Source organism: Epinephelus moara, chromosome 10 (assembly GCF_006386435.1).
Source record: "Epinephelus moara isolate mb chromosome 10, YSFRI_EMoa_1.0, whole genome shotgun sequence".
Classification (NCBI taxonomy): Eukaryota; Metazoa; Chordata; class Actinopteri; order Perciformes; family Serranidae; genus Epinephelus; species Epinephelus moara.
In genome coordinates, this window is record NC_065515.1 from 30,834,992 (window position 1) to 30,859,750 (window position 24,759).

At 40.3% G+C, this 24,759-nt stretch overlaps 1 protein-coding gene across 1 annotated transcript; it reads left to right on the plus strand.

Annotated features, from left to right (window-relative positions):
• The first annotated feature begins 153 nt into the window (after positions 1 to 153).
• acsbg2 (acyl-CoA synthetase bubblegum family member 2) lies at positions 154 to 20,800 on the plus strand. Its single transcript, XM_050055098.1, has 15 exons — positions 154 to 327; positions 5,549 to 5,684; positions 6,417 to 6,538; positions 8,061 to 8,332; positions 10,012 to 10,100; positions 12,167 to 12,287; positions 12,996 to 13,076; positions 13,338 to 13,487; positions 14,330 to 14,506; positions 15,229 to 15,410; positions 16,373 to 16,615; positions 16,724 to 16,941; positions 17,168 to 17,307; positions 18,010 to 18,256; positions 19,309 to 20,800. The coding sequence occupies exons 1-15, from the start codon at positions 321 to 323 to the stop codon at positions 19,425 to 19,427; spliced, it is 2,304 nt and encodes a 767-aa protein (XP_049911055.1). The 5' UTR covers positions 154 to 320; the 3' UTR covers positions 19,428 to 20,800.
• The last annotated feature ends 3,959 nt before the right edge of the window (positions 20,801 to 24,759 follow it).

The window sequence follows — 24,759 nt, forward strand, 5'->3', positions numbered from 1 at the left end:
CCTTATATGGGGAGTGGATCTGTGGTGTGAGCAGTTTCAACCAATCAGGGTGTTGTAGATGGAGGAAGGGGGGGCAGAGAGAGTCTGAAGGAAGCAGGCCGGCCGGGTCTGGGTGGGGTTTTCAGGGGGTGGGACCAACAAAGCCGGCTGGTGTTTGAAAATGAATGATATGCTGCTCAAGTTGTAGAAACGGTGAGGCATTGGCGCATTTGTGTGTGTCTAGCGGCAAACAGCATTAACAGAGAGGGGGAAAAGGCAGACGAGGAGGATTCAAGAGGAAATCTGAAACACGAACCAGGACAAAGAAATAGTTTACAGCAATGCAATGTGAGTACCTCCATTTATATATTTAATTTAATGTGTCTGAGATGTAGTCTTCTTACCTTGAACTCAAGCTTTCACTTACACAGATCAGGCTCGGTAGGAAATGATACCTGACATAACAAGTTGCTTATATTTTATGTTTAATTGTGTGTACAGATTTTAAATGAAATATTATCAGTGAATTCCTCAGGTTTGATGCCATCCATTGTTAACATGTGGCTTCCCATATCCTCAAATCAAATGGACCTCATGGTCAGCCTGATTTCAGCACATTTGTCAAATACTAATACACAATATTACATCTGTACATTTAAATAGAAGTAAAATATGTGGGTCTCTACAACACAGGAACATCTGCTCGCTTGCAAAAGGGTGTAACCCAACCAGCATATCTGTGTGAATTTGCCAGATGACAACTAATGTTAAAGGAATGCTTTTAAATCCTTGCCTCACTCTTGAAAGTCTGTATGAGCTTACAAATACATGAAACTGGATCAATATTGTTAAGCCTGAGGTGGTGACTGTGTAGTGAGGATGCTAAGGGGCAGCAGCTTGCCCAGGATGCAGAGGATGTATTGATAGGTATTCATCATGGACAATGTAAGGTTCAGACAGTCAAGTGGGGATGGTTGTTATTTTGGATCGGGGGAGATTATGTGAGAGAAAAGAAAGACATAAAAGAAAGGAGGGGTAGGGATTTGTCTGTTCAGTTTGACAGGGGATTAACCTAACTGAAGTTTGCAGGCGTAATGGTATTGTGGGGAGGGCCCCTTGTTTCTGGTTTTAAGTGTTCATATTTTTGGCTGAGCATAGTTGTGATAGTTGTCTGCTTTCTTTATTATGAAGACACTTCTTCTGTATGAATCAATTAAAAAATTAAAGGTTTGACTGTTAGGTTTCCAACTGTTGCATTTTCCTTTTCTCAATTGAACAGCTGGTACGCACAACTCTGCTCCACATTCATAATCCTCATCCTGATTGCATGAATGTAGCTGCAGTAATGATGTCAGTTTGCGCAGTGCTAAATCCAACAGATAATTCATCCCTGGGCATTGACTGTGCTGGTAGATGACAAGATAACTCAACAAAACCACGCAAGAAAGGATGCAAAAAATGTCCTCCTGTCCTTCTGGGCTTGGAGGAATATCACAGTAGAGCTGAAACAATTGGTCAGTTGATTTGTAATATGACAGACATTTAATCAGCAGCTGTTTTGATGATGAATTCATCAACTGAGGCTGAACATTTGCTTGTTCCAGCTTCTTTTCTCCATTTTATTTCCCTCCTAATTAAATATTTTTTGGTTTTGGACTGCTGATCCAAGGGCTGGGCGATATCACCATATCTTTGACCAAATACCTCGATATCGATACTGCGATGATATTGTAGGGGGACTATTGGTGCTTTCAAAAATGATTACACAATGAGATTTTTGATACATTATAATCGGTAATGTGGAAATGTTGAATAAGCGGGGAAAGACAAATTATAGAACAGCTGGAACAGTGAACACCAATGATATTATGATATGCAAAATCTAAAACGATACCTAGTTTCATTTCAGGACATCGGTATATTGTCCAGCCAGTTGATCAAGCACAACAAGATATTTGAAGACGTCACCTTGGCTTCTGGGAAACTGTAAAGGCTATTTTTTCATTATCTTTTGACAATTTATAGACAAAACAATAAGCCAGCCGGCAGAATAATCTGTACTGAAAAAATCATCAGTCGAAGCAAAACCATGGTCTCTTGGGAAGTAGTAACTGCAAGTTCAAGTGAAGGGGAAGCCCACAAACGTGTGCTATGGGTGATATCAGTCAGGCACAGCATTGCAGGAAATGGATTATGAGAAATCCGAAAGTGATAGTTTACCACAGCAGGCAGGAGTTTTAATTTTTGGGCAAATCATGGATGACTCAGTAAGGCTTGATGACATGATTGGTGTTGCAAGGCATTTGTCATCGAGCAGGGGGCTGTCACACGAGAGCCAAATCAGCATGTCGAGCTTTTAGATGTGATCTAAATGTGACGAGCTCATATGATGAAACCTCATCAGACCAAAATGGACACACTGTTGAGACGAAATGAAAAGGGGCAAAGAAGAAATAGCCTCGGGGCCTTTCCAGTCTGATGAGGTTATATTCATCCAGACGTGAGGGTTCAAGTGACTGAGCCTTTTCTCAAGATCAGTGTCATGCCCCTCACCCATCTGAACCCCATCACCCCTTGAACACAATGACAGAGCATAAAGACACAAGAGGAGGAGGAGGGGGGCATTTTTTTAAAAATGTCGATCGGTCCATATCTGCCTGCCTCCACCCTCGTCTTAAATCTCCTTCAATACTGCTGCAAACCCTCATCCACTAACAGCTGTGTCCTTGAGGAATCTGCAGCTGCGTTGGGAGGAAGAGGTGAAATAAAATGGCAGTGATGGTGAGATCACCCCGTGACATCTGTCTCCTTCGGCTGAGAAACCTTCAGACCTCCTTAAAACTCATTAACAAAGTCTCATCGGGGTCAAGTGGCAACCTCTGGGGCAGAAAAATGAAGCCAACATGGAAGTGCCAAAAACTGCGCTTCCTCTAAAAGCAAGTCAATGCCCATGGACAACTATGTTAAAATACACATGTTTACAGCCTGATACGAAAAGCGGATTTGGTCTCTGTAGCTAATTTCCTCATTGATGACAACTGTATGGCGGGTGAATTTTTATAACTTCACCTGTTTACATTTTAGTAAGACTTAAAGTTACACATAATTAAGGGTGTGACAGGCTGCCTACCAATACTGTCCTTGAGCTCTCAGTCACATCGACCCCTCGCTCCTCCACAGCTCCACCTACTCCTCCAAACACGTTCTCATTTGGCTCCAAAAAAACCAAGCTGGCAACAGCCAAAATGTCAGATTTGAGGCTTCAGAATGGGAGCACTCAAACCACTTGTTGACATCAGGGTGGCTATGTCCATTATCTTTACACAGTCTATAATCACGGTCAGGTGGCTGCTTGCTACATGACTTCAGTATGGATTGATGACATTTTGGGGTGATGGCTGCTCCAGATTTTGAGGAATACCGGCAATTTTGTACCTGCTCTGCAGTTACATATTCAAAGGTGTGTTTGGATATGTGTCAAACATCCAAAGCCTGGTGGAAAATATTTTCCTTCCTGTTCTCTGACCTCTCTGGAGCCCAATTGTGCCTGGCAGGCGAGTCATGATAGGCTGCTGTCACAATAGGCAGACGAAGCCGCTGGTATGTGTTTTCAGCCCCCTTAAATAAACAGACCGGCAGCAGCAGCAGCTCGGACCTGTGATTTACCAAAGAGAGGGGGCTTGAATGAGCGGGAGCGTCATGGAGGGGTGGGTTTGACGGTGGATGTGTGGTGCTGATTTATTGTTTGGGAGGCTTTGACGTTGTTTCCTGCAATGAGGTAATGGCAGAGGCAGGAAAGGATTCTCCCTCCAACTCTTTTAAAATGGAATTGATCGCCTTTTACACGCGTGACACCATGTAAAAATGATGCAGGATGATTGATTAGACTCAGGTTCTTTGTGATGTTATGCCTTCGTATCTCAAAATTTGCTTTCATACTCAGATTTACCTGTGTGTCTTTCATTAGATTTTGAGTAGGTGGAGCAATGGAAACGTTGGTGTTTTATTGACCGAGAACAGTGATAAAAGGCAATCCATTATGCAGCAAGACAATGTTATCTGTGGCAAAACTTTCCACTTTGCCAGCTCAGCTCCATGTTCCCTACGTTGTTGCCATACAACCAAATTTTGTCAACAGAGCAGCCATAGTTCAGACAAAGACTATGTTGGTTTAGCAGCTTATAAATTTGGCTATAAAGATTGATAACATGTCAGCTTGCTACAAACATGATGTGCACATCACGGTTGTTTAATTTTCTGTGTGAAAACAGCCAAGGTCAGTCACCATATATCATCGATGTTTAGAGTCACCTATGTCTAAATTTGACTAAACACACCTCCACCAAGGCCAAATGTTCTATCCTGCAATGTTAACTAAAGTTAAAAATAATTTGTGTATTCACCCCATCATTCAGATCCACTCCGAAATGTAATGGGTTCTTCCCCGGCCTTTGCGACACCCTTCCACCAAGTTTCATGAAAATCGGGCCAGTAGCTTTTCCATAATCCTGCTCACAAACAAACAAACAAACAAACAAACAAGCAAACAAGCAAACAAGCTTGACTGACAATGTGGCTGAATTGGTGGAGGTAGTAATTATACACCGAATCCTGCACAACAGCATAAAACAAGAATGGGTGTGTAAACATAACTGCAACTACAACTGCCAGAAAAAGCTGTGTGACCTGGTGCCAGTAACACTACGGTGCGAGTCTTGTGAGTACTAGAAGCTGCTGGCTGTCACACCTTGGTGTCACTAACTCGCAATTAGGCCAAGGGAGCAATTCTTGTTTGTTTTTAGAGTCATAAGTCATATAATCTCAAAAGCGTGTGAGTGTTTGCATCTAGTTTTTTTTTAAATCAAATAAAAGGCTGAATATTGTGATTGACTGATGATTTGGATACGTGCTACAAAGAGGACTCACCATAGTAAAATAAAGTGCAATGATTAACTTGGTGTTCTAAATTAGAGGTCATTAGATTTTTCATTTCATAAGAAATGAAAAATCAATTGACACAAAATTAGTCATCAAATATTTGATCATCGTTTAAGTCTTTTTCTAAACAAAAAATTGAAACTATTTTTTGGTTGAAGCATCTCAGTTGTTGGGATTTGCTTCCTTTCACTGTTTTTATATCAGTGTAAACTGTATATCTAGAGGTTTTAGGCTTTTGATGGTATAAAAAAAGGCATTTCAGAGTGCTACCTTGAGTTTTAGAAAATTTTAACTTGCATTTATTACAATTTCAACAAAATCATGAACTGCAGCTCTTTACTAAATGAAATTGCCAGTGAAATAGCTCAGTATAAATAGCCCTAGATTTAGACATTATTGAGGAGGTTTTTTGTGATGCGATTTTTGCATTTTTCAGATGCACCCGACACAGTATTTGGATATGCTTGCACTACTTTGCATATGCACATGCTGCTTGTAGGCTATCTTATCTTATTCATCATCTGTAACAGCCACAGCAGCAGCCACCTTTACCAGTTGTGGATGCTCGTAAGTGATGTGCTTGCCACGTACACAGTAGCTAACTGGCTCTGTTGCTCCTCTCTCCTCTCAGTGACTGTGTGTGAGCCCACTGCCATGTCCGAAGCCGTGGTGATGGAGCCTCCCCGAGCGGGCGGCTTCCTGGAGTCATCTTGTGGCGCAGGAGACAGCGCGGCCTCCCTCGATGACGGCGTTGTTGATACAGCAAAGTACGTCCACACACACACATCCAGGGCGCCTGCTGTCTTTAGAGCTTTGGTTACCAACATGGGTGTTTAGAAAACAAATCTGTGGAGTCCCGGGGTGACAGATAAGATAGAGAACACATTTTTCCACTCCGCAAATTAATGATTTTATTTGAGAGACATTTATGTTTGCTGTTTACTTGTAAAATACTGAATGGTTTTACGGACTGTGTCCTTGTTGTTTTTTAAAGGATCATGAAACAAAAAGGTTGGAGCCACTGGTCAGGGATTAGCTTGATAGCTACTTGGGGGTCCATTTTGCACAAGCACAGCATCATTGTCTTTCACTAAGATTCGAAATGCAGATTACAGCCAAACGCACCACCCAGGTTGGAGCTCCAGCACTCAGTTATAATTCACATAATGTTAGTAATTGTGCCGTCTGTGTGTGTAGGATTATATTCCTGTCGGTGTAATCATAGTGGTTTTATCATTTTGAAGCTTTAATTTAATACAATAATAATATAAACCTTACTTTCAGACTGTTACTGTGATGATATGTACTTTCAGGATGATGGTGGTGATGATGATGATGATGATGATGATGATGATGATGATGTTTGTGGGTGTTGAGAGTCACCATTTTCCCCAAATGACTCAGGGCAGGTTCAGGTTTCTGCCTCCGGTTTTCCCCTGGGATTCAACGGTCCACTCACCTATGTTTAGCAACATGTATTTTTCTTTCCCTTTCCTCAGTGAGTCTTCAGAGGAAGAGTCCGCAGGGGAGAGGGAAGAGGAGACCGGTGCGCATGATGACGTCGCCAGCAGCACCAAGACTACAGAGGTCCCTGCTGCACAGACGTCAAACACACAAACAGGTGAGGGCCGAGGAAAAGCCACAAGGGTGTGATTTCAATGTGTTTACTCTTTCCTCGTCCTTCCCTGAACTCGAACACTTGTAAGAGCGGTCAAGCCAGGCTAAAATGATGATAAGCAGTGTACAAGTTGGATCCAGGCAGTGTCGGCTTGAGTAGCCAACGTCAGCACCAGTGACCTTTTTCCCTGAGGAAGTGGGCCAAGCTGAAGTGAGCGAGCTCCACATTCTTTGGCAGAACAAACTTGACTTCCCTTTTCCTGTCCGTTTTTCCAGTCCACACTATGACATTCCTTCCTGTCTCAGTCAGTGAGGGGAAACCCTGGCACATTAACTGCTTATTCCATGACATTTGACATGACTCAAGTTTCTCTTATCACTATAAGTATGGCATGCACTTACAATACAAGAACCGTCATAATTATCATTAAAAATCAAGTCAGTGGAGCAGTTAATCTGTTAAACCGGTTATTATTTTATACACTGAAATCATCTTTTCAGTTATTCCTAAAGGTTTTCTTACTGGATTAAATATCAGACTACATGTCCGCTGCTGTTAGAGTCCATAAGAAAAGATCCTTCATCCTGCCCTCTCATCTGCTCCATGTACTGATAACCATCTGTTTGTGTTTGGTCGTAAATCCACCATCATTAAGTTCATCCGTTTGCCATATGACACCACTGTATATTGAAAACATCCTGCTGGCCGTCGGGTCAGTGACCCACTTTCCTTTTGATTGTAAAAGACACAAGCGCGTTCGGATTTTTTTAATTAACACTTTAATGAAAATCTACTGTTTATTGCAACTTGGGTTATATTTTGTGGCTCGGGCCGTTGGTTTTATTACTCTTAATAATTTTGTAGTTACCAAAGGCCGATAATTGCTGAGGTGTCTGAACACTGCAGTGTTACTACAAACAGGTCCAACAGGCAGGAAACATGGAGGTATGATGATCAGACAGGTTGTAAACTAACAAGACTATGGAAACCATTTTATTTAAAGATGAAACCAAAGGCTGGTGTGGTACAGTGGCTCAGTGTTTAACCAGGAAGTTGTTCTGTAAACTGTGATGAACGTTTACCATGGACAGTTAGGGGGTTTCTACTGTAATTTATTGTTTGCTTTTTTTTCTTTTTTAAATAAGTTTGTCTCAGACACTTTGCATACCTTGCCTTCTTTGTTTGATGTGAAAACATTTGTTTCTCCACAACAGTTAAAAAGTGTATATGGTCCGATAATATTAACTTTACTATCTCAAAGAAACTACATAATTGTCCATTGTTTGGACAATACTTTACGACTGTTTAAGATTAGGCTCGCTTATTTGCTCAGTGACCAATGCTTGTTCGTAGCTTTAATGTAGCGCCTGAGGGTGTGTGTCATGACGGCATCCCCTCTGGTAAAACAAATTCAGGGTGTCCATTGCAACTCACATGGAGATTTGGTGATTTAAGTGAAAGTAAAAAGTTTAGTTCTGCATGTCTCTTGGTCAAACTATTTCTTGACAACTTATTTTTTTTCCAGTGAACGCTCAGCGCCCAAACTCCCTGGCAGTGCCGGCAGCAGGAGAGCCCGGCCTGTGGACGTCACAGGGTGACGCAGAGGTGAAACTGAGGATGGGCGACTCTGGCCTGGCTGCTGAGACCCCTCTGACCATCAACCAGATGTTCACCTCAGCTGTGGAACGCTTTGGCGACTTCACAGCCCTGGGTTGGAAGGAGGGCGAGCAGCAGAAGAGCCTGAACTACAGAGAGTACTATCAGACCTGCCGCACCGCTGCAAAGAGCTTCCTTAAGGTAGTGTCTTATTTATTGAGTAATCTAGTATAAACAACAGTTATATATTGAAGAATTAAAGCATCATCTGTACAGTTGAAATGCTCAAATAGTTGCTATTTTTATTACAATAAAATTTGGGAAGAGTTTAGCAGCATAAACCATCAAAACCTCTGGATTTGAAGTATTAAATATGTATTTTCAGCTTTCTCAGTAATAATTTGTACATTAAAACTAGTCAATTAACTACTTAGTTAGGTCAATTTTTGTGGGCATTTCTGCTTTTCTCTGTTTTATATGATCTTTAATTGAATATCTTTGGGTTTTTTGGACAAAACAAGACTCTGGAATATGTCACCTTGGGCTCAGGAAAATCATAATGGATATTTTTATAAACAAATAACTAACCACACAGTGACTTGTGGTTAATATGTGGCTTATATAGTAGATTCTGCTTGGAAATGTAAGTTTATTATTTCCGATTTGTCATTTGTCAGGCACAGTGTCAACCAAACCCAGAGCAGTTCAACATTTTGCAGGTCCAGTGATGGAAAAATTGGCATTGCTCAATTAGAGAAGTTACTCATAGTTCACTCATTTCATAATACATAAAAACTCTCAATTACACAACCCTAACCCAACCTTAAAAGTGAGAACAGAAATATCTGTAAATTGTTCGCTTCCGTTTTCGTTCTATCCACCCTGAGCAACACCTCTCCCTCAGAATCAAAAGGCCTGAGATTTCTGTTTTGTTTTAAACAATCGACTTCTATTGTCATTGCTTAAGAGCCAGTCTAGACAACACACGACACACCGCAGGGGAGTCGGGGGGGTGAAATGTGAGTGGGGCAGCTCAGGACAGGCCTCAGCTGTTCGTGCAGAACAGGACACGTTATTGTTTATTGTGAAACTCAACGCAGTTGATCAGCATGGAGACTCAGCAGGGCGTCCTGTACTCGCACATAAAGGCATACTGTCTCTCTGTACTTAAAAATACAAACTAACTCGAACATAATGCCTCCACACATGCAAACACGGAGATATGCAACGTGATAGAGGTCGAGCTTCATATGTCAAACTCTCACTTACTGATAGAGACAAAAGTTATGTTTAAGAGCTTGCTCTAGTGTTGAACTTGGTATCAGTTCCTATTACAGCAGTCTTGTGTACATTTGGCTGTATATCTGTTTCCATAGTAACAGATACCGTGGCAATGTGCCTGAAGCACCCCGAGCTCCAATCAGTGTGTAGATCAGCAGATCTGCTGCCAGCAGTTCGAATCTGTCTCAAATGTTTAAGGAATAAAGACAAACTTTGTTTTACACTGATTTCTGTGCATGTATGTTAATGTAACTTCTCATGAGGAAAGAATGAGGTTTTCTGTTCTAAACTTGCAGAGGAAGATGTGATGTTTCCCCTTAAAACATTAAATATAACCAGTTTTAGTATAAGAAAGGTTACACATGACAACAGCAATTTTTACTTTGTACATTTTAAAAATAAATGAAAGCACTTTGAAATTGGCGGGTGACCTTTGATGCTCATTACCCCCTTTGCCCTCTTCCCAAATCTGTCTGCCTCTCATCTGGAAACTGTCAATGTCCCAGCTACATTATAAACCAGAAACTGACTCCGGATATCACAATATTACCTCTCGGATTACTTACTGATGTGTCATGTTCTGTTTTGTTTTCCTACAGCTTGGTTTGCAGCGCTACCACGGTGTCGGCATCCTGGGCTTCAACTCGTCTGAGTGGTTCATCTCTGACATCGGAGCCATCTTGGCAGGGTGAGTTTCATCTTCGTCTCTGAATGTGTTGGCAGTGAGCTCAGTGTTCGCTCACTCACTCGTGGTTTCATCGACAGCTCTGTGTTTGGGTGTGCATGTCTTCCATACCTGAGTGGTGTGATCCTAGATTTGAAATATGAGTTTACAAGAGCACAACCTTCAGGTGTCATTGAGTTTAGCATGTAGTCTCTTATCTGAAAGATATATTAAGAGATTACAGTTATAGCACAATGGCCAAAAGGAGGCTTATTAACTGCAGTGTTGGAAAGCACCTAAGTGCATTTACTCAAGTACTGTACAATGCACCATCTTGAGGTACTTTGAGTATATAGTCACCTACATTTCAGAGGAAAATAATGTTTATCTGAAAGCTGTAGTAACTGCTTCCTTTTCAAATTAAGATTTACATTAGAAAAACATGCTAAGCTCATAAATTCCTCTCCCATTAATCATCTGACGACCCCTCAGATTTATCCTGTGACCTTTTGAAGGAGCCTGGGAACCACTGGACCAAAATACCCAGGACTTGCAGGACTTTTACTTGTAATGGATTTGAGTACTTCTTCCACCACTGACTTAACAATAATCACAAGTCTCCCGTCTGCATTAGGTGCATGAATATTTGGTTTTTCACAGCCCCAATAGGAGCATTGATTCAGGTCAATGGGACCGAGAAATCAACGCCATCTGAAAAACCAAAAACCCTTTAAACTAAGAATTAAACTCACTGATTTAATAGAGAGCAGATTTGCCTCAGCTGAGCTGCTTATATCACCAAACATCTGTGACAGGAAATCCGTTTTTTTTTTTTTTTTTGTTTTTCACGCTGTCAGTTCGAGTCCAACTGATGGTGATAATTTTTATCAATTCCTGGAAGGGTGGTAACAAGAGCGCATTGATGGAAATGAGTTTGATTATATGGACAGTTAGTGCATGTTGTTCCTCTTGACTGCTAAGACACTTCAACACATACATGATACTGTTTTTAGATTCCACAGGCTCCCACGCTCCTACTGTCTGCTCAGTGCTGACGCGTGTAAAGAAGAATGTGTTGAAACTCCAGTTGCCTTGTCAAACCAGTCCTGATAAGCCAGATTACAGGCTTGGTTTTATAAACTCAGTAGTAGACTGACGTTTGCTGCAGTCGTGTCGCCGGAAAGCCAAAATACAAACAAAGGTGCTGAAGTAGGTCAGGTAGTTCCTATTGTCCCATCTTTAGTAGGAAAACGGATCGTTAAGAAAACACAAGACAAAAGTGGAGAGAATAAAGAAAGACCGTATAAACTTCTACACTAGAGCTCTGTTAAGAAAAAAACTTAGCACATATGAATGAAGGCCTGATGAAGTTGAAAGCATGGTCAATGGAGATGGTTTGGGGGTATCATGAAATATGTCATTCGGCAAGTTTCTACCATAAACTGTACAAAAGAAGTGGATGTAGCCACCGAGACGTCGCCCACTGGTTTGTGGACAACTGAAGCCTTGAGTTTAGCATTTCAGCCATCGGCAACTTGGTTTTTTGGAGCCAAAAGGGAACATATTTGGACGAAAGTGTGAAGCTGAGGACGATACACATTGCTACACCTTTATCCTGATTGACAAGTCACAGTAGTAGCGACTTGTCAATCACGGGGTCAATCACGGGGTAACCACACTTTGAAGCATACCTGCTTTATTGCCTGTTTTACTTTAAATGGAACCATTGATTACAAAGTGAACGTCAGGCTGTATTGAAAGAGACTTGAAATAGTGACTTAGACCATAAACTCATTTGGAAACTGTTTACTGAGGTTAATATATTAAGTGAGAAGTGGGGTCTTTTTCTTACAGACTTATAATTGGACTTATTTTGCAGGTAGTGGATTTGCCCCCTGCTGGTTATTAGAGTAAATGCAGGTTTAAAGCACTTGGACAGTAGCTTCATTTTAAGGCTACGTCCACTTCTTTTATACAGTGTGTGGTTTCTTCATGGAAGATTTTCCATAACTGCACACGTTTCATCTGAATCTGTGTAAATGTTAAAGTGAAACTGCTCAAAGTTTGACTGACCTTTTGTCTGTTTGCAGTGGGTTTGCTGTCGGCATCTACACCACCAACTCTCCCGAGGCATGCCAGTATGTAGCAGAAAACTGCAAGGCCAATATCATTGTGGTGGAGAACCACAAACAGCTGCAGAAGATCCTTCAGGTGAGATCAGAATAAGTTGCATTTAAATACTGTGGACAACCTAGAATTAAAGATATGAATACTTTCTTTTTTTGTCTTTTTTTTCAATTAAAAAGGAGCTAGGGTTCCTTTATGTTCTAAGCAAGTGGATTTGTGTTTAGCTTCATGTTGTTGCCACCATTTATTGTTGCTGTCAACCGAGAACATGACTTGGCGGCATCGGTTTTGGAAATGACTAGAGACTGAGTGACAAGAACAGATGACAGAACTCTTAGATGAAGGTGCACATACTGTACTACATGTCATGTTGTAAATCTCCTGAGACATAAGGAGACAGATGAATGTGTTTTTTCAAACATGCAGTAGTTATTTTGTGTTAAGGTTTAACTTAGGTTATTTTTTCCAGCTGTGAGCAACTCCTTAATTTGCGTGCATCTACAGTGTTCTGTTTTATTTTGTAACGTTTTTAGTGTGAACACACTACAAAACTAAACTCCATAACCTGCTTAGAATTAGTATTCTGTTTGGATTTGCGACACAACTAGAGATATTTACATCTTTTACTTTTGAGCCTCATGTTGGAGCAAGCCCACTGATCAATATTTGTCTTGTGCTTGGTCATAAATCAAATATTTATAGAAAAAATAAAAAGGACATTTATATAGACTGTTGTCTTGTTGACTGTCGTCTGCAGCTGTTCTCATGTAACTGTACTCTGTTTGTTCACAGGTCGAAGACAAGCTGCCACATTTGAAAGCCATTATCCAATACAAAGATGCACTGAAAGAGAAGAGACCGAATCTTTACACAGTAAGCACACAACATGGCAAACCTGACAATATTTTATTTCTTTAGCACAGTATGAGCTGTGGTCCTGTCAGGTGGGCTGTAGAGCTCACACAGTGCATAGAGCAATTAATTATCTTGCAACCCACTGCTGCTGACTCTGCAGCGGTGTTACTAATGGGAACTGACAGCTGTTAAATTAAAAACAAAGTTGTTTTTAAATGGCAGTGAATTCAAGCAGCCCTGCGTATGTGTCACTGAAGTGATTTTGTTTGTGTACTACAGTGGGCAGAGTTCATGGAGCTGGGACGCGATGAGCCCGACGCACCTCTCGATGCGATCATCGCCAGCCAGAAGCCCAACCAATGCTGCACGCTCATCTACACCTCAGGGACCACAGGCCAGCCCAAAGGAGTCATGCTCAGCCATGATAATGTAAGTTACATCAGCCAAGTGTTTTTACCTCCTGAGAAAAGTGTCACGTGTTTGGCTCCTAACAACAGAAAACAAATGTGTTTTTATAAAGGGTGAAAAGTGCAGGTACAGCTGACAGATATTACATATATATAAGTGTTGCACTTACACTGCTTGTTAGGCAGGTTTCTATTCAGGTATGGATCAGCAAAATACCTCAAGGAATTACGACTCCACCTTTTAGTACTGTGTGTTCAAAACAATAAAAGTGAGAAGACGATGTGCTGTCGTTAGAATTGGAATGTTAATAAGTACTCAAGTACTCCGCTTAAGTACAATGTCAACATACTTGTATTTTACTTGAGGGTTTCTATTTCTATTTATGCTACTTTATACTTCTACTCCACTACATGTCACAGGTAAATATTGTCATCATTTATAATCAAGGATTAAACTACCCAGCAGTATGTAGAGTAATCAGAATTAGCCCCACCTTTACCTGCTGCAACACCAGTAATGCTTATACAATAATGCATCATTAATTATAATCCAATGATATATATTCTTCTGAAATAGGCAATTCTGAATAATAAGTACATTTACTTTTGAAGTATATTTTGCTGCTAGTTCACCTGTACTTTTACTACTCTGTAATCAAATCATAAACACGTTATGTTGGTGCCTGGCTGTCTGAAACAATTAAAATTTGTTGTCATACACACATTTTATTTTTGGGGTCATAAACATTCAACATTGTTGTGTGTACGTGGTACAAACAAAGCACATCTCTGTGACCTCACTTAAATAAAGAAATAAAGATACCTCGTACTAACTTGACTATATTCTCCTCTCCTTCCTCTCAGATAACGTGGACGGCGCGCTCCACCGGCCATCACGTGCGTCTGACAGACGCCACCCAGGCTCAGGAGGTGGTGGTCAGCTACCTGCCGCTCAGCCACATCGCTGCTCAGATGGTCGACATCTGGGTCACCATGAAGGTCGGAGGGGCGACTTATTTCGCTCAGCCGGATGCACTGAAGGTGAGACACATGAACACCCAAAATATATGACCCATCTTTAACTGCAGAGATTTAAGATCAATATTTTAATATTGAACATTGTCCTGGAGGGAAAAACAGGCAACTCGAAATCAGCTGCAGCTGACACAGTGACATTTATTAATGTAATGTATATGATATTTTTGAAATATCATAGGTTTTTCATGTCAGTTTGCCACTCTAAGATCACAAGGAAGGGTATTTCAGAGTTTAGGGGCATAAAAACAGAATTCCATGGATCGTCATGAATCAGCCGGGCATTAAAGACTCTGATCATTGAACACTATTCATGTGCGTTCTTCCATTACATGTCTTTTCATGGAAATTACAGGATTAAATCTGTGGTGAAAAAACTTGACTGGTATGCTGAGCTGCTGCCTGTCAGGGGTCTTTACCTCTGAAAGCTCCTTTTTATTTCAGCGTCATCACCCCCCCCCCCCCCCACGCATTAATTAAATAACACAGTGTGTAATGTAGTTAGGAGGTGCAGATTACCAAGAGCTCCAGTGATGGTTAAAGGGAAATCCTGAGGGTGGACACAGGAGTGTGATACACAGAACTGAAAAAAGATTTTTAATTTCACATGCACTAATTTACCAAGAACTTTGTGGTGGCAGATTGATTTTTTCTGCTCATCTCCTCTCCGCGTGAGCTGTAAAATGCATGTGATATTTGAGATTCTAACTTCTTTCTCTCATCATCAGGGCTCTTTGGTGAACACGTTGAAGGAAGTGCGTCCCACAGCCTTCATGGGCGTCCCACGTGTCTGGGAGAAGATGCAGGAGAAGATGAAGTCCGTCGGAGCCAAGTCTTCCACTGTGCGCAGGAAACTGGCCGCCTGGGCCAAAGATGTCGGCCTGCAGACTAATCTGACCAAGATGAATCAGTATGTGCACGTTATGAAATTACAACTTCATTTAGACATGGTTAAGTCACTCCTTGTTCCTGTTTCCATGGTTCTGGTTCTGTCTTTTTCCCGAAATGTTATTTTGAAATGTTATTACTTCCTTTCTTATGAGACCACTGTTATAGGAACACTGGCAATGCATGTATGTCATTTTTGTGTATCTTGGCATTCACAATCATCTGTTGAATGCTGGATTTTTGTGAGCCTGTTTAAGTCATTACACAAGACTAAGAGTCTACTGCCATGCTAGCTGCTCTGTGAGGCTGTGCTTTTAGCTAAATGCTAACCTCACCATGCTAACATGCTCATGCACAAGCAGTTGTTGTCAGCTGGGGCTGATGGTAATGCCAGTAGTTTTATTAGGTTAATTAAGTCAGTTATCTCGGGTGAACAAGCTTTGATGTTGTGAGATAATCAGCCCGTCATCACATGACAACAAGAGGTAATTTCCTTTTATTACCTATTGTTTATCAGAGATCAGGAGTGCCATGCCAGCATGTACAGACAACTGGACAAGGAGTACCCATTATTAAACAATGCATCGGACTGTTCTCTGATCAAGGTCTAATACAGGCAGAATATAAGCAGCATTTCTGACCTGCTGATGGCACTGGATGAAAGGTGAAGAGGTCAACAAAGTTATTACAACTCATCCTGTGGGGAAAATGAATGTCTGTGCCAACTTCTATGGCAATCAATTTAATAGTTGTAATATTTTACTTAAAAATCTCAAGTGTCTACCTCATGGTGGCGCTATAGGGAAAGTCAGGGGATCACAAAAGACATCAGGATTCATCCTCTGGGGGACGTGACAACATTTCATGGCAATCCCTCCAATAGTTTTTGAGATATTCAGTGTGGTCCAACAGACTGGCTGACATTACCACCCCTACTGTGGCACTCACTCATGCTTGCTGCCCTTTTTTTGTGTCTCTCCTCAGAGGTGGAGCAGCAGGCCGCACCCCCCTCAGCTATCAGCTAGCCAAAAAGTTTGTGTTCAAAAAAGTGCGTAAGGCTCTGGGCCTGGACCGCTGCAACAAGTGCTACACCGGCGCTGCTCCCATCACCAAAGACACTCTGGAGTTCTTCCTCAGCCTGGATATCCCTCTTTACGAGCTGTACGGCATGAGCGAGAGCACCGGCCCTCACACAGTCTCCATCCCCGACGCCTTCAAGATCACCAGGTACATTTTTTTTCTTTTTTGACAGAATTTCCATGCATCAACAAATCAGAGCCGACTCACAGCCCAGTTCTTGGTGGTGAATTATTTAAATGTAATTTTGTCCTGCAGTTGTGGTAAAGAGCTCCCCGGGTGCAAGACGAAGCTGCACAACCCAGACGAGGAGGGCAACGGAGAGATCTGCTTCTGGGGCCGTCACGTCTTCATGGGTTACCTCAACATGCCTGACAAGACGGAGGAGGCTCTTGATGCAGAGGGTTGGCTACACTCAGGTGACCTGGGCAAACATGACGAGAACGGATTCCTCTTCATCACCGGAAGAATTAAAGGTAATAATTCTACATTCCTAGTAGAGCCACACAACACTCACACAGGTGAATTTGTTCAGATCTGAGAGAGAAACTTAGATACTTGTTTACACCCTTCTAAAAGATATGGATCCAGTGTCTTGTTACAGGAGACTGAATCTCTGCAAGCCTTCGGCACATTTGTCTCTATCTGTCTTCTGTCTGTTATTTCACCCGTGTGTGTGTGTGTGTGTGTTTTGATTTTTAGAGCTGATCATCACAGCAGGAGGAGAAAACATCCCTCCTGTTCCTATCGAGGATGCAGTGAAGGAGGCTGTGCCGCTGATTAGTAACGCCATGCTGATCGGAGACAAGAGGAAGTTCCTTTCTATGCTGCTCACCGTTAAGGTAAGTCTTAGAAACTGAGACCTGGACCTGAGGCAACATGCATGAAACTGTGTAGATTCAGGACTAAAACAGTGTGCACACAGAGACAGAAAGATGCAGTATCTGCACTCATTTCCACTCCCACATTTAGCCAGCATGCCTGCTCCATCCTAAGAGAGATCTGTCCAACAGCACCAGAATAGCCGTCATCACACAAGACTGTGCATATTGTTTCTGTATATGTATGTTTATAAATCTGGATCATGGTCTTGACTTTACAGCGAGCATGGTTCTGTTTGTGTACTTTAATGACAGTTGAAGTAGAGGACGTCAGCAGAGCACCTTAATGAGAAGGGCAGCTGTGCTCATGGAGATAACACACAGGATAGCTGTGAACAGGGGAGGTTATCAGACTGAAGATAGAACTTGTCAGCAACATTGTATCTGTATCTGAGCCTTGTAAACATCCTATCTTTATACCTTTTTATCTGATCTCACACAGAGTCAATATATCAGTCTTAACTGATGAAAAAAGCAGCAGCAGCAGTAACAAGTGATGCTCTGGCTTCTTAGACATTTCTCTGCTGATGCTGCCATCTAGTGGCGTTCTAGGAAAACACACCCTAATTCAAAATGTATCAATGCTGTAGGTTGCACTGACAAGAAAATTCAAATATTAGGCAATAAAACTAAACTTTTTCCCAAATGTTTTCCTCTCTCCAGTGCCAGGTAAATGCAGAGTCAGGCGATCCAGAGGATGAGCTCACACCAGAAGCTATTGAGCTCTGCAAGAAGCTGGGCAGCAACGCCACACGAGTGTCTGAGATCGCAGGTGGACGAGACCGGGCGGTCCACACTGCCATTCAGGAGGGAATCAACCGAGTCAACGAGAAGGCCACCTCCAACGCTCAGCGCATCCAGAAGTGGATCATCCTGGATCGGGATTTCTCTGTCTCAGGAGGAGAGCTGGGTGAGTGGGACGGGATGCAAGGGTGTCTTTATTTTGCAGAAAACACAGGAGACTATTATTTCATACATGTTAAGCATGGAATTCAAATGTAGAGTCTAATGCTTGATATGCCCTTTATGCTCACAACCCTTTATCTATGGGTTGTGAGCAGTTAAATCTAAGTATATTTTCCTTCTCAGACTAATAGACTAACTGAATAACTAAAGGGGCCTTGAGTGGTAAAACTCTTAATTGATAGACAGAAAGTCAACAATATTCATAAGTGATAAATCATTTTAGGCATTTTTCAAGCAAAACGCACCAAACTTTTTCTAATTCCAGCCTCTCAAATGTGAAGACTTGCTGCTTTTCTTTGTCATAGATAATCATACACTGATTTTCTTTTTGTTTTGGACCAAAGAAATAGCTATTTTAGTAAGTCACCTAGTTGTAATATGCATTTCTTAACTATTTTCTGACTAAAAATAATTATTTGTAATAAAAATAGCCATTAGTTTCAGCCTTAACTCCACCAAACATCAAAGAGCAAAAATAACATTAAACAATCCAAAAAATAAACCATATTTTGATTAGCAGAACTTCGACTTTTCTTTTTTTCAAGCCCCAATAATCATTTTTTGACCCAGTGATGAAATGAATGCCTATATCTATAGCTTACTCTTGTTACAACTGTATTATTATTATTATTATTATTATTTACTACATTATAAAGAGTCAAGTGTATTTGCGTACATTAGAATTGCAGTGGAAATTTGAATTTTGCTTACTTTAAATTGTATTAGACAAATACATCAATTTGCCTTTTATCAAAGCCTTTCTTTCATAACTTCATGATTAAAATAGTTTAACTTTTAGAATTCAATTCAGTTATTGTTATGCTGAATCCCCTGCAGATTTGGGCCAGCAGCATTTTAAGTTAAACCTCAGATACATCCACCCACAGTGGGGTCTAGGTGACCTCTCATATCAACAGGTTTTAAACCTCAGGACTGAAGAAGCCATGTAATTTGTTCCAAGTGTTTAACATCATTAAATGTTTACTTGTCCCACAGGCCCGACCATGAAGCTGAAGCGGCCAGTGGTGGTGAAGATGTACAAGGAGCAGATCGAGAACTTTTACAAGGAGCTGGCGACTCCAACGACCCCCGACAACCCGCTGCCTCCCAAATAGAGCTGCTCCTCCACCCTGCAGGGGGAACCAGACTGAGTTAACGTGCTGACACACTCACCTCATTCATTCAACTTGTAAAAAAAAACATTTTGATTGCCTTAAGTTGTGGTCGTTCTGTCTTGGTTTACATTAGTGGGTGTTTGTACAAAAAGGAAAGCAGAGACAAGAAGCCATTGTAAAATAGCTTTATGATTTTTGAAGACGTAATCGATAAGCTGTCAACTATTTATTTGGATTACTGAAACGGTAATATCTACTAGATAAAGTAGCAGCTGTATGTAAGAAACGCTGTTTATTGCACTGCATTACTTGAGATGAAGAGACAGAATCCAAACGTAGAAGTTTATAGGATGTTTTTAAAGAAGTAATTTGTGTTTTTAAACATGTTTTTCTTAATTTATTTCCGGTTTGCCAAAGTTTATACGGGCCAAATGAGCTTCGAATGAAGAAACATTTCTAGAAGACTCCATTTGTAATTCAGCAATCGTATCCAAATGTTTACTGGCCTTTTACATGTATCCGGTAGTTGTCTGCGTTTTCTGCAAAGGTAGTTGCGATTGCAGGGGTGTATTTAAGTCCATCTCATGACTAAGCATCCAAATTGTGTTTCTCATGCTGTAAAATAATTTGTCATCGAAGCCATATCTCTTGCCTTTTATCATTGTGAAGTCAGACTCGACGCAGACCTTCACACACCCGCCTGGTCCTGTTGAAATGTTTTCCAACAGTCCGTCTGTGTGTGGACCTGCTGTGCTTTTTGTGGAATACTGTAAATATGTTCGCCTACATCATCTCTCACTTTGTACTTCAGAGTCATTTATCCAACCAACATGGAAAAACGTGCACCTGGACTGGGAATTGTAGATAAATTTGATTATATGTAGCTCTATGGCAAATATATCAACTGGTTTGTTGCCTCCTCTTATACTCCACACATATAAATGTCCATGTCTTTAGCTTCCTTGAAGACATTTCATACGTCTTCAATGACAAGGAAGGACAAGACTTTGTTGTACTCCAAAGAGGTGATCTTGTATATGAAGTTATTGTGTGTATATAGTAAACATATTGTAGTTATTTGTAGCACTCCCGATGGTTGAAAGTGAAGGAGGTTTTGCTGGTGATGGTTCGATTAAAGTAACAATTTCAGGGTAAACAAAACGGAGCAATTTTAAAGTGTGTATAAAGTTAAATAAGGACATGACGGTGATTCATTCACCTGACCTGAAAGAGCTGTAATTGTTGTATATCAGGGTTGAATGGTGCAAATATGCATGACGCTGCAGGAGAAAATGGTAGCAGGCCTGTTTCTGTCTACAGACATGTAAATGTGTGTGTTTGTTCAGTTATGGAATAAAGGTTAAATAAGCTGATGTGCCGAACTGTGTTGTCTTTATCTTTTATTTAACTTAACTGCCAAATATACAGGAATCAAGGTTGAAAATAATCATGGCAAATAAAGGCAGGTGTTGAAAGCAATAACATGTTTCTGTAAAAGTTTAGTTTGCCTTGCTGCTCATTTTTAAGCTTACAGGGTGTGCTGCCTGTCTTGATGCAGCGACTCCACCAGTTTCAACCACCACTAATTCAAAATATAGCTGGCATTACTGTCACAATTGTGCTGAATATGTTTATGATTTAAAACGTGACTTAATGTTCTCCTTATGTGTGTTTCATGTAGTTTTACAGTGCCTTTCTGTGGGAGGCAATAAACTTAAGACCAGACCTGGAAATCTTTGTCGCTCATTTAAAGAACTGTTTACCTATCTGCCAGACTAAACACCAACGTTCAGGGAGGGCAGAATACAGGGTTTGAATGGAAAGGGCAGGTTTACCAGTCCTGTTCCGTTGGTGGGGATCATTTTTATTTTTCTTATAATCTAGTGTTGCAGCTACTGCAGTTATGTCGGTAAACTGGATATGTACTGTGGTAATTTACCCAGTAAAATTAATATCTGATTAATATGTCTTTTTTTTCTACTTAAGAAAAACAATTACAACATGGGTGTTGTCATACAGCGGTATTTACAATGACCGTGATATTTAAAAAATATTTATCTTGCTACGAATACACATGATAATATTGTGTAGATAATCCAACACCTTTTACATGATTTCCATTGCTTTCCTTTCTTGCATTGTCTCCCTCTTCACTTCCCCACACTCATATTTTGAGTATGACTGTTTAACCAAAAGAGACAAAACACTCTGTAAAGAAAGTTAAAAATGAATTTGACTGAAAGCATTATTATTATTATTATTATTGTATATAGATATTGCGATAGTTATCTGTAATTCTTTTGGCCATGATAATGATCACACAAAATTTTACTCCAGTAAAAAAATAGTATTAGTTCTAGAAAATACTTAAAATACCTAAAGTAAAAGTACTCATCATGCAGAATGAGTCAATTTCAGTATTTACATGACATTATTGTTATAATTATCGATGCATCAGTGTGTTCATCACTTTTATGTTGCAGCTGGTGAAGATGGAGCTGATTTAAACTGATTAATATACTGCTGGGAAGCTTGCAGATTTCTCCCTGGGGAGCAATAAAGTCGCATATTAACCTATAATAAGTAATTTAATGTAATTATATTTTATAGTATTAATCAGGATCTGCAAGTAACTGGTTCTAGTTAGAATTCTCAAATACATGTACTTAAGGACAGTTTTTATCTTAAATTTACTGGAATAGAAGAACTGAAGGGACAGGAGATGGAAGCATTTAAGTAAAGTTAAGTACCTTAAAATGTACTTTAGAGCTGTACATGAGTAATAGTTGCTATCATCATTACACCTGCACAATGTAATGGACAGTATCTGACTTTAACTGTGTGTGAGGTGCCTCCATTCTCAAGGTATATAAGTTTTGAATTATTACAGGACTGTTTAAGAATATATTTGATTACTTTACAATGTAAAAACAGGGTTATCAGTCCAATATAACAGTATCACAGACTTACAGCCTGAAAACATATGTAGTTTTTATTTCTCAGAGTAATAGTAGTAACTTACCTCCCATGACGGCCGCTGTGGGTCTTTTGAGTTTTTCACCAACAAGCTGAAAGGCCTGCAGGCATTTTCCATAGCAATTTTTCTGACTGTTTATCTTGATGGACTGGAGCCATCGGTAATGTTATTAGTAACACCTGTGCTTCTCCTGCTGTGAGTCAGATGTCAGTTGTTAAAGACTTAGAGGCAGGTGTGTTCAGACAGTTCAGTCAATAGTAACACACAAAAAAAGTACTGTCTGCTGCAGACGCCCAAATGGATTTCTGGGTAATGTAGGGCTACTGTGAGTAATTTCCAGGACAGTAAAAAGTTATTTTGTATGTGTTATATGTTCAAGTTTCAGGGTAATCACTCAAGATTTCACTAAAATGATAAAAAAAAAAAGGTTCAGATGCTGCAATGAAACTAGCAGTGGGTTATAATGATAAAATCCTCTCTCTCTGTGTAAGTAATATTACATTTAAAATTAGGATTGTTTTCATAATCACAATCTGTCTGTGCTTCTTTTTTTCTATTTTATTTTTTAATCTGAACAGTCCAAACCTACAAAACCCCGCAAATATTCACATCTGAGAAGCTGGAACCAGTGGATTTTTTTGCCTTTTTTCCTTTATAATTGACTTTAATACTTACTTGGTTATCAAACAGCTCTGATTATTGACTAATCGCTTCACCAAATAATCATTTCAGCTTTAATTTCAATATTTATATTTTGCAAGATAGTAAATTTTCTGAGAAAAAAAAAAAAAAAAAAGAAGCAGCTAATCCCGTAATTCAAATGCCCAATGTTCTTTATAACAACTAAATTCAGATGAAATTTTGGTATTGCCATACAGCAGTAATTAATAATTTGTAACACAAGGTGACCTATTACACCCAGACATATTCTAAGGGACAGATAATAAACGTTATTGCAAAAGCTCACACTATTTTTTTCTCAGAGCAAAGCTGCGTCACAGAGTACAATTTATTGATCAGCTTCTGCTAATAAACGTCCCTCCCTATAGTGACATTTCCTCGATAGATGGTCAATGCATCATGAGCATTATTGCCCGGCCCGCTGCATGTCCTTTTAACCCCGCAGACTGCATTGACCATCACATGAACTTTGCATGAACCCTGCACAGGCAGCCATGACCGGGTCACACGGCGGTCAATGATGATCGGACACACGCAGGGACAACAGTACTTAATGACTTTATTAATAATATGATTTCAAAATAAAAAATAACATTAAAATAACATGTTTTGTCCTTGTTAACAACTTGCATCATATGGCCACATGGTGGCATTGTAATGCCAAGTTTTTTATTTTCAAAAAATACCAAATTGTTCTGCACATCCAGTTCATTTGTTCTGCTTGGACCACATATATGGAACACATTTCCGACTCCACCCTCCCCCCCTTTTAACCCCAATTAAAAAAAAAAAAAAAAAAAAAAAAAAATCAAACCTTTATAAATACAAGCAACCCTGTCCCCTTGTCACAGACACATTATGACGACCACTGACACAGGAAACATCCCGTCTGCACATGCCCCCTCCCTCCCTCCCCACCCCCTCCACATATTTGCAACCATTTGCTCTATATTTTTGCTTTTTCCTCGTCCTCTAAAGATCCACACAGTAGATATTCTACCTTTGCTGTATTATACATGTATTATATATAATATAGTCTCAGCTGAAATGCTCCACTCCCACAGACCTGCACAGAGTTGCAAAGTGAGAAGGACCGAAGTGTTTCTCTCCCTTCTTAATTCCCATTTTCACTGTTTTCTTTCAATGATATCTTCAATGTTCCTCAACACAGAAACTCAGGACTCTTTTCAGATGATGTAACGGTTATATGGGTTCATGGTAGGACCAATAGTTTCAATTACTTCAACTTAGTTTATGAGAAATCAGGTTTTAGTTATCTTTTTTGGCTTGGCAGGTGGCTCTGAATACTACAATACCCATGAACCTTAGCTCAGAAGGGGTGCGAATGAGGCATTAAATTCAAAACAGTTTGTCGTTATCAAAGTGCGACACTATATTGGAAGAATTCATCCAAAACTGACCCAATAATTAAAGACTGGGTGTTTCTTGCCATGATGCTCCTTGGGAGTCGAGATATTTTCTGATGTTTTTTAAAATCATTTGGACGAGGAGAGTCTCGTATTGATGCAAGCAGTAAAAGTGCTCCAGCTGTAAGTAGCGTAACACTGTCTGCTCCAACACACTTCACAACTCTATCGTTTCCTATGATGTGTTTCTTCAGGCTCAAGTTATGACATAATAAAATTAGCTGACTGTTTTCGTTTGGGTAAAGAC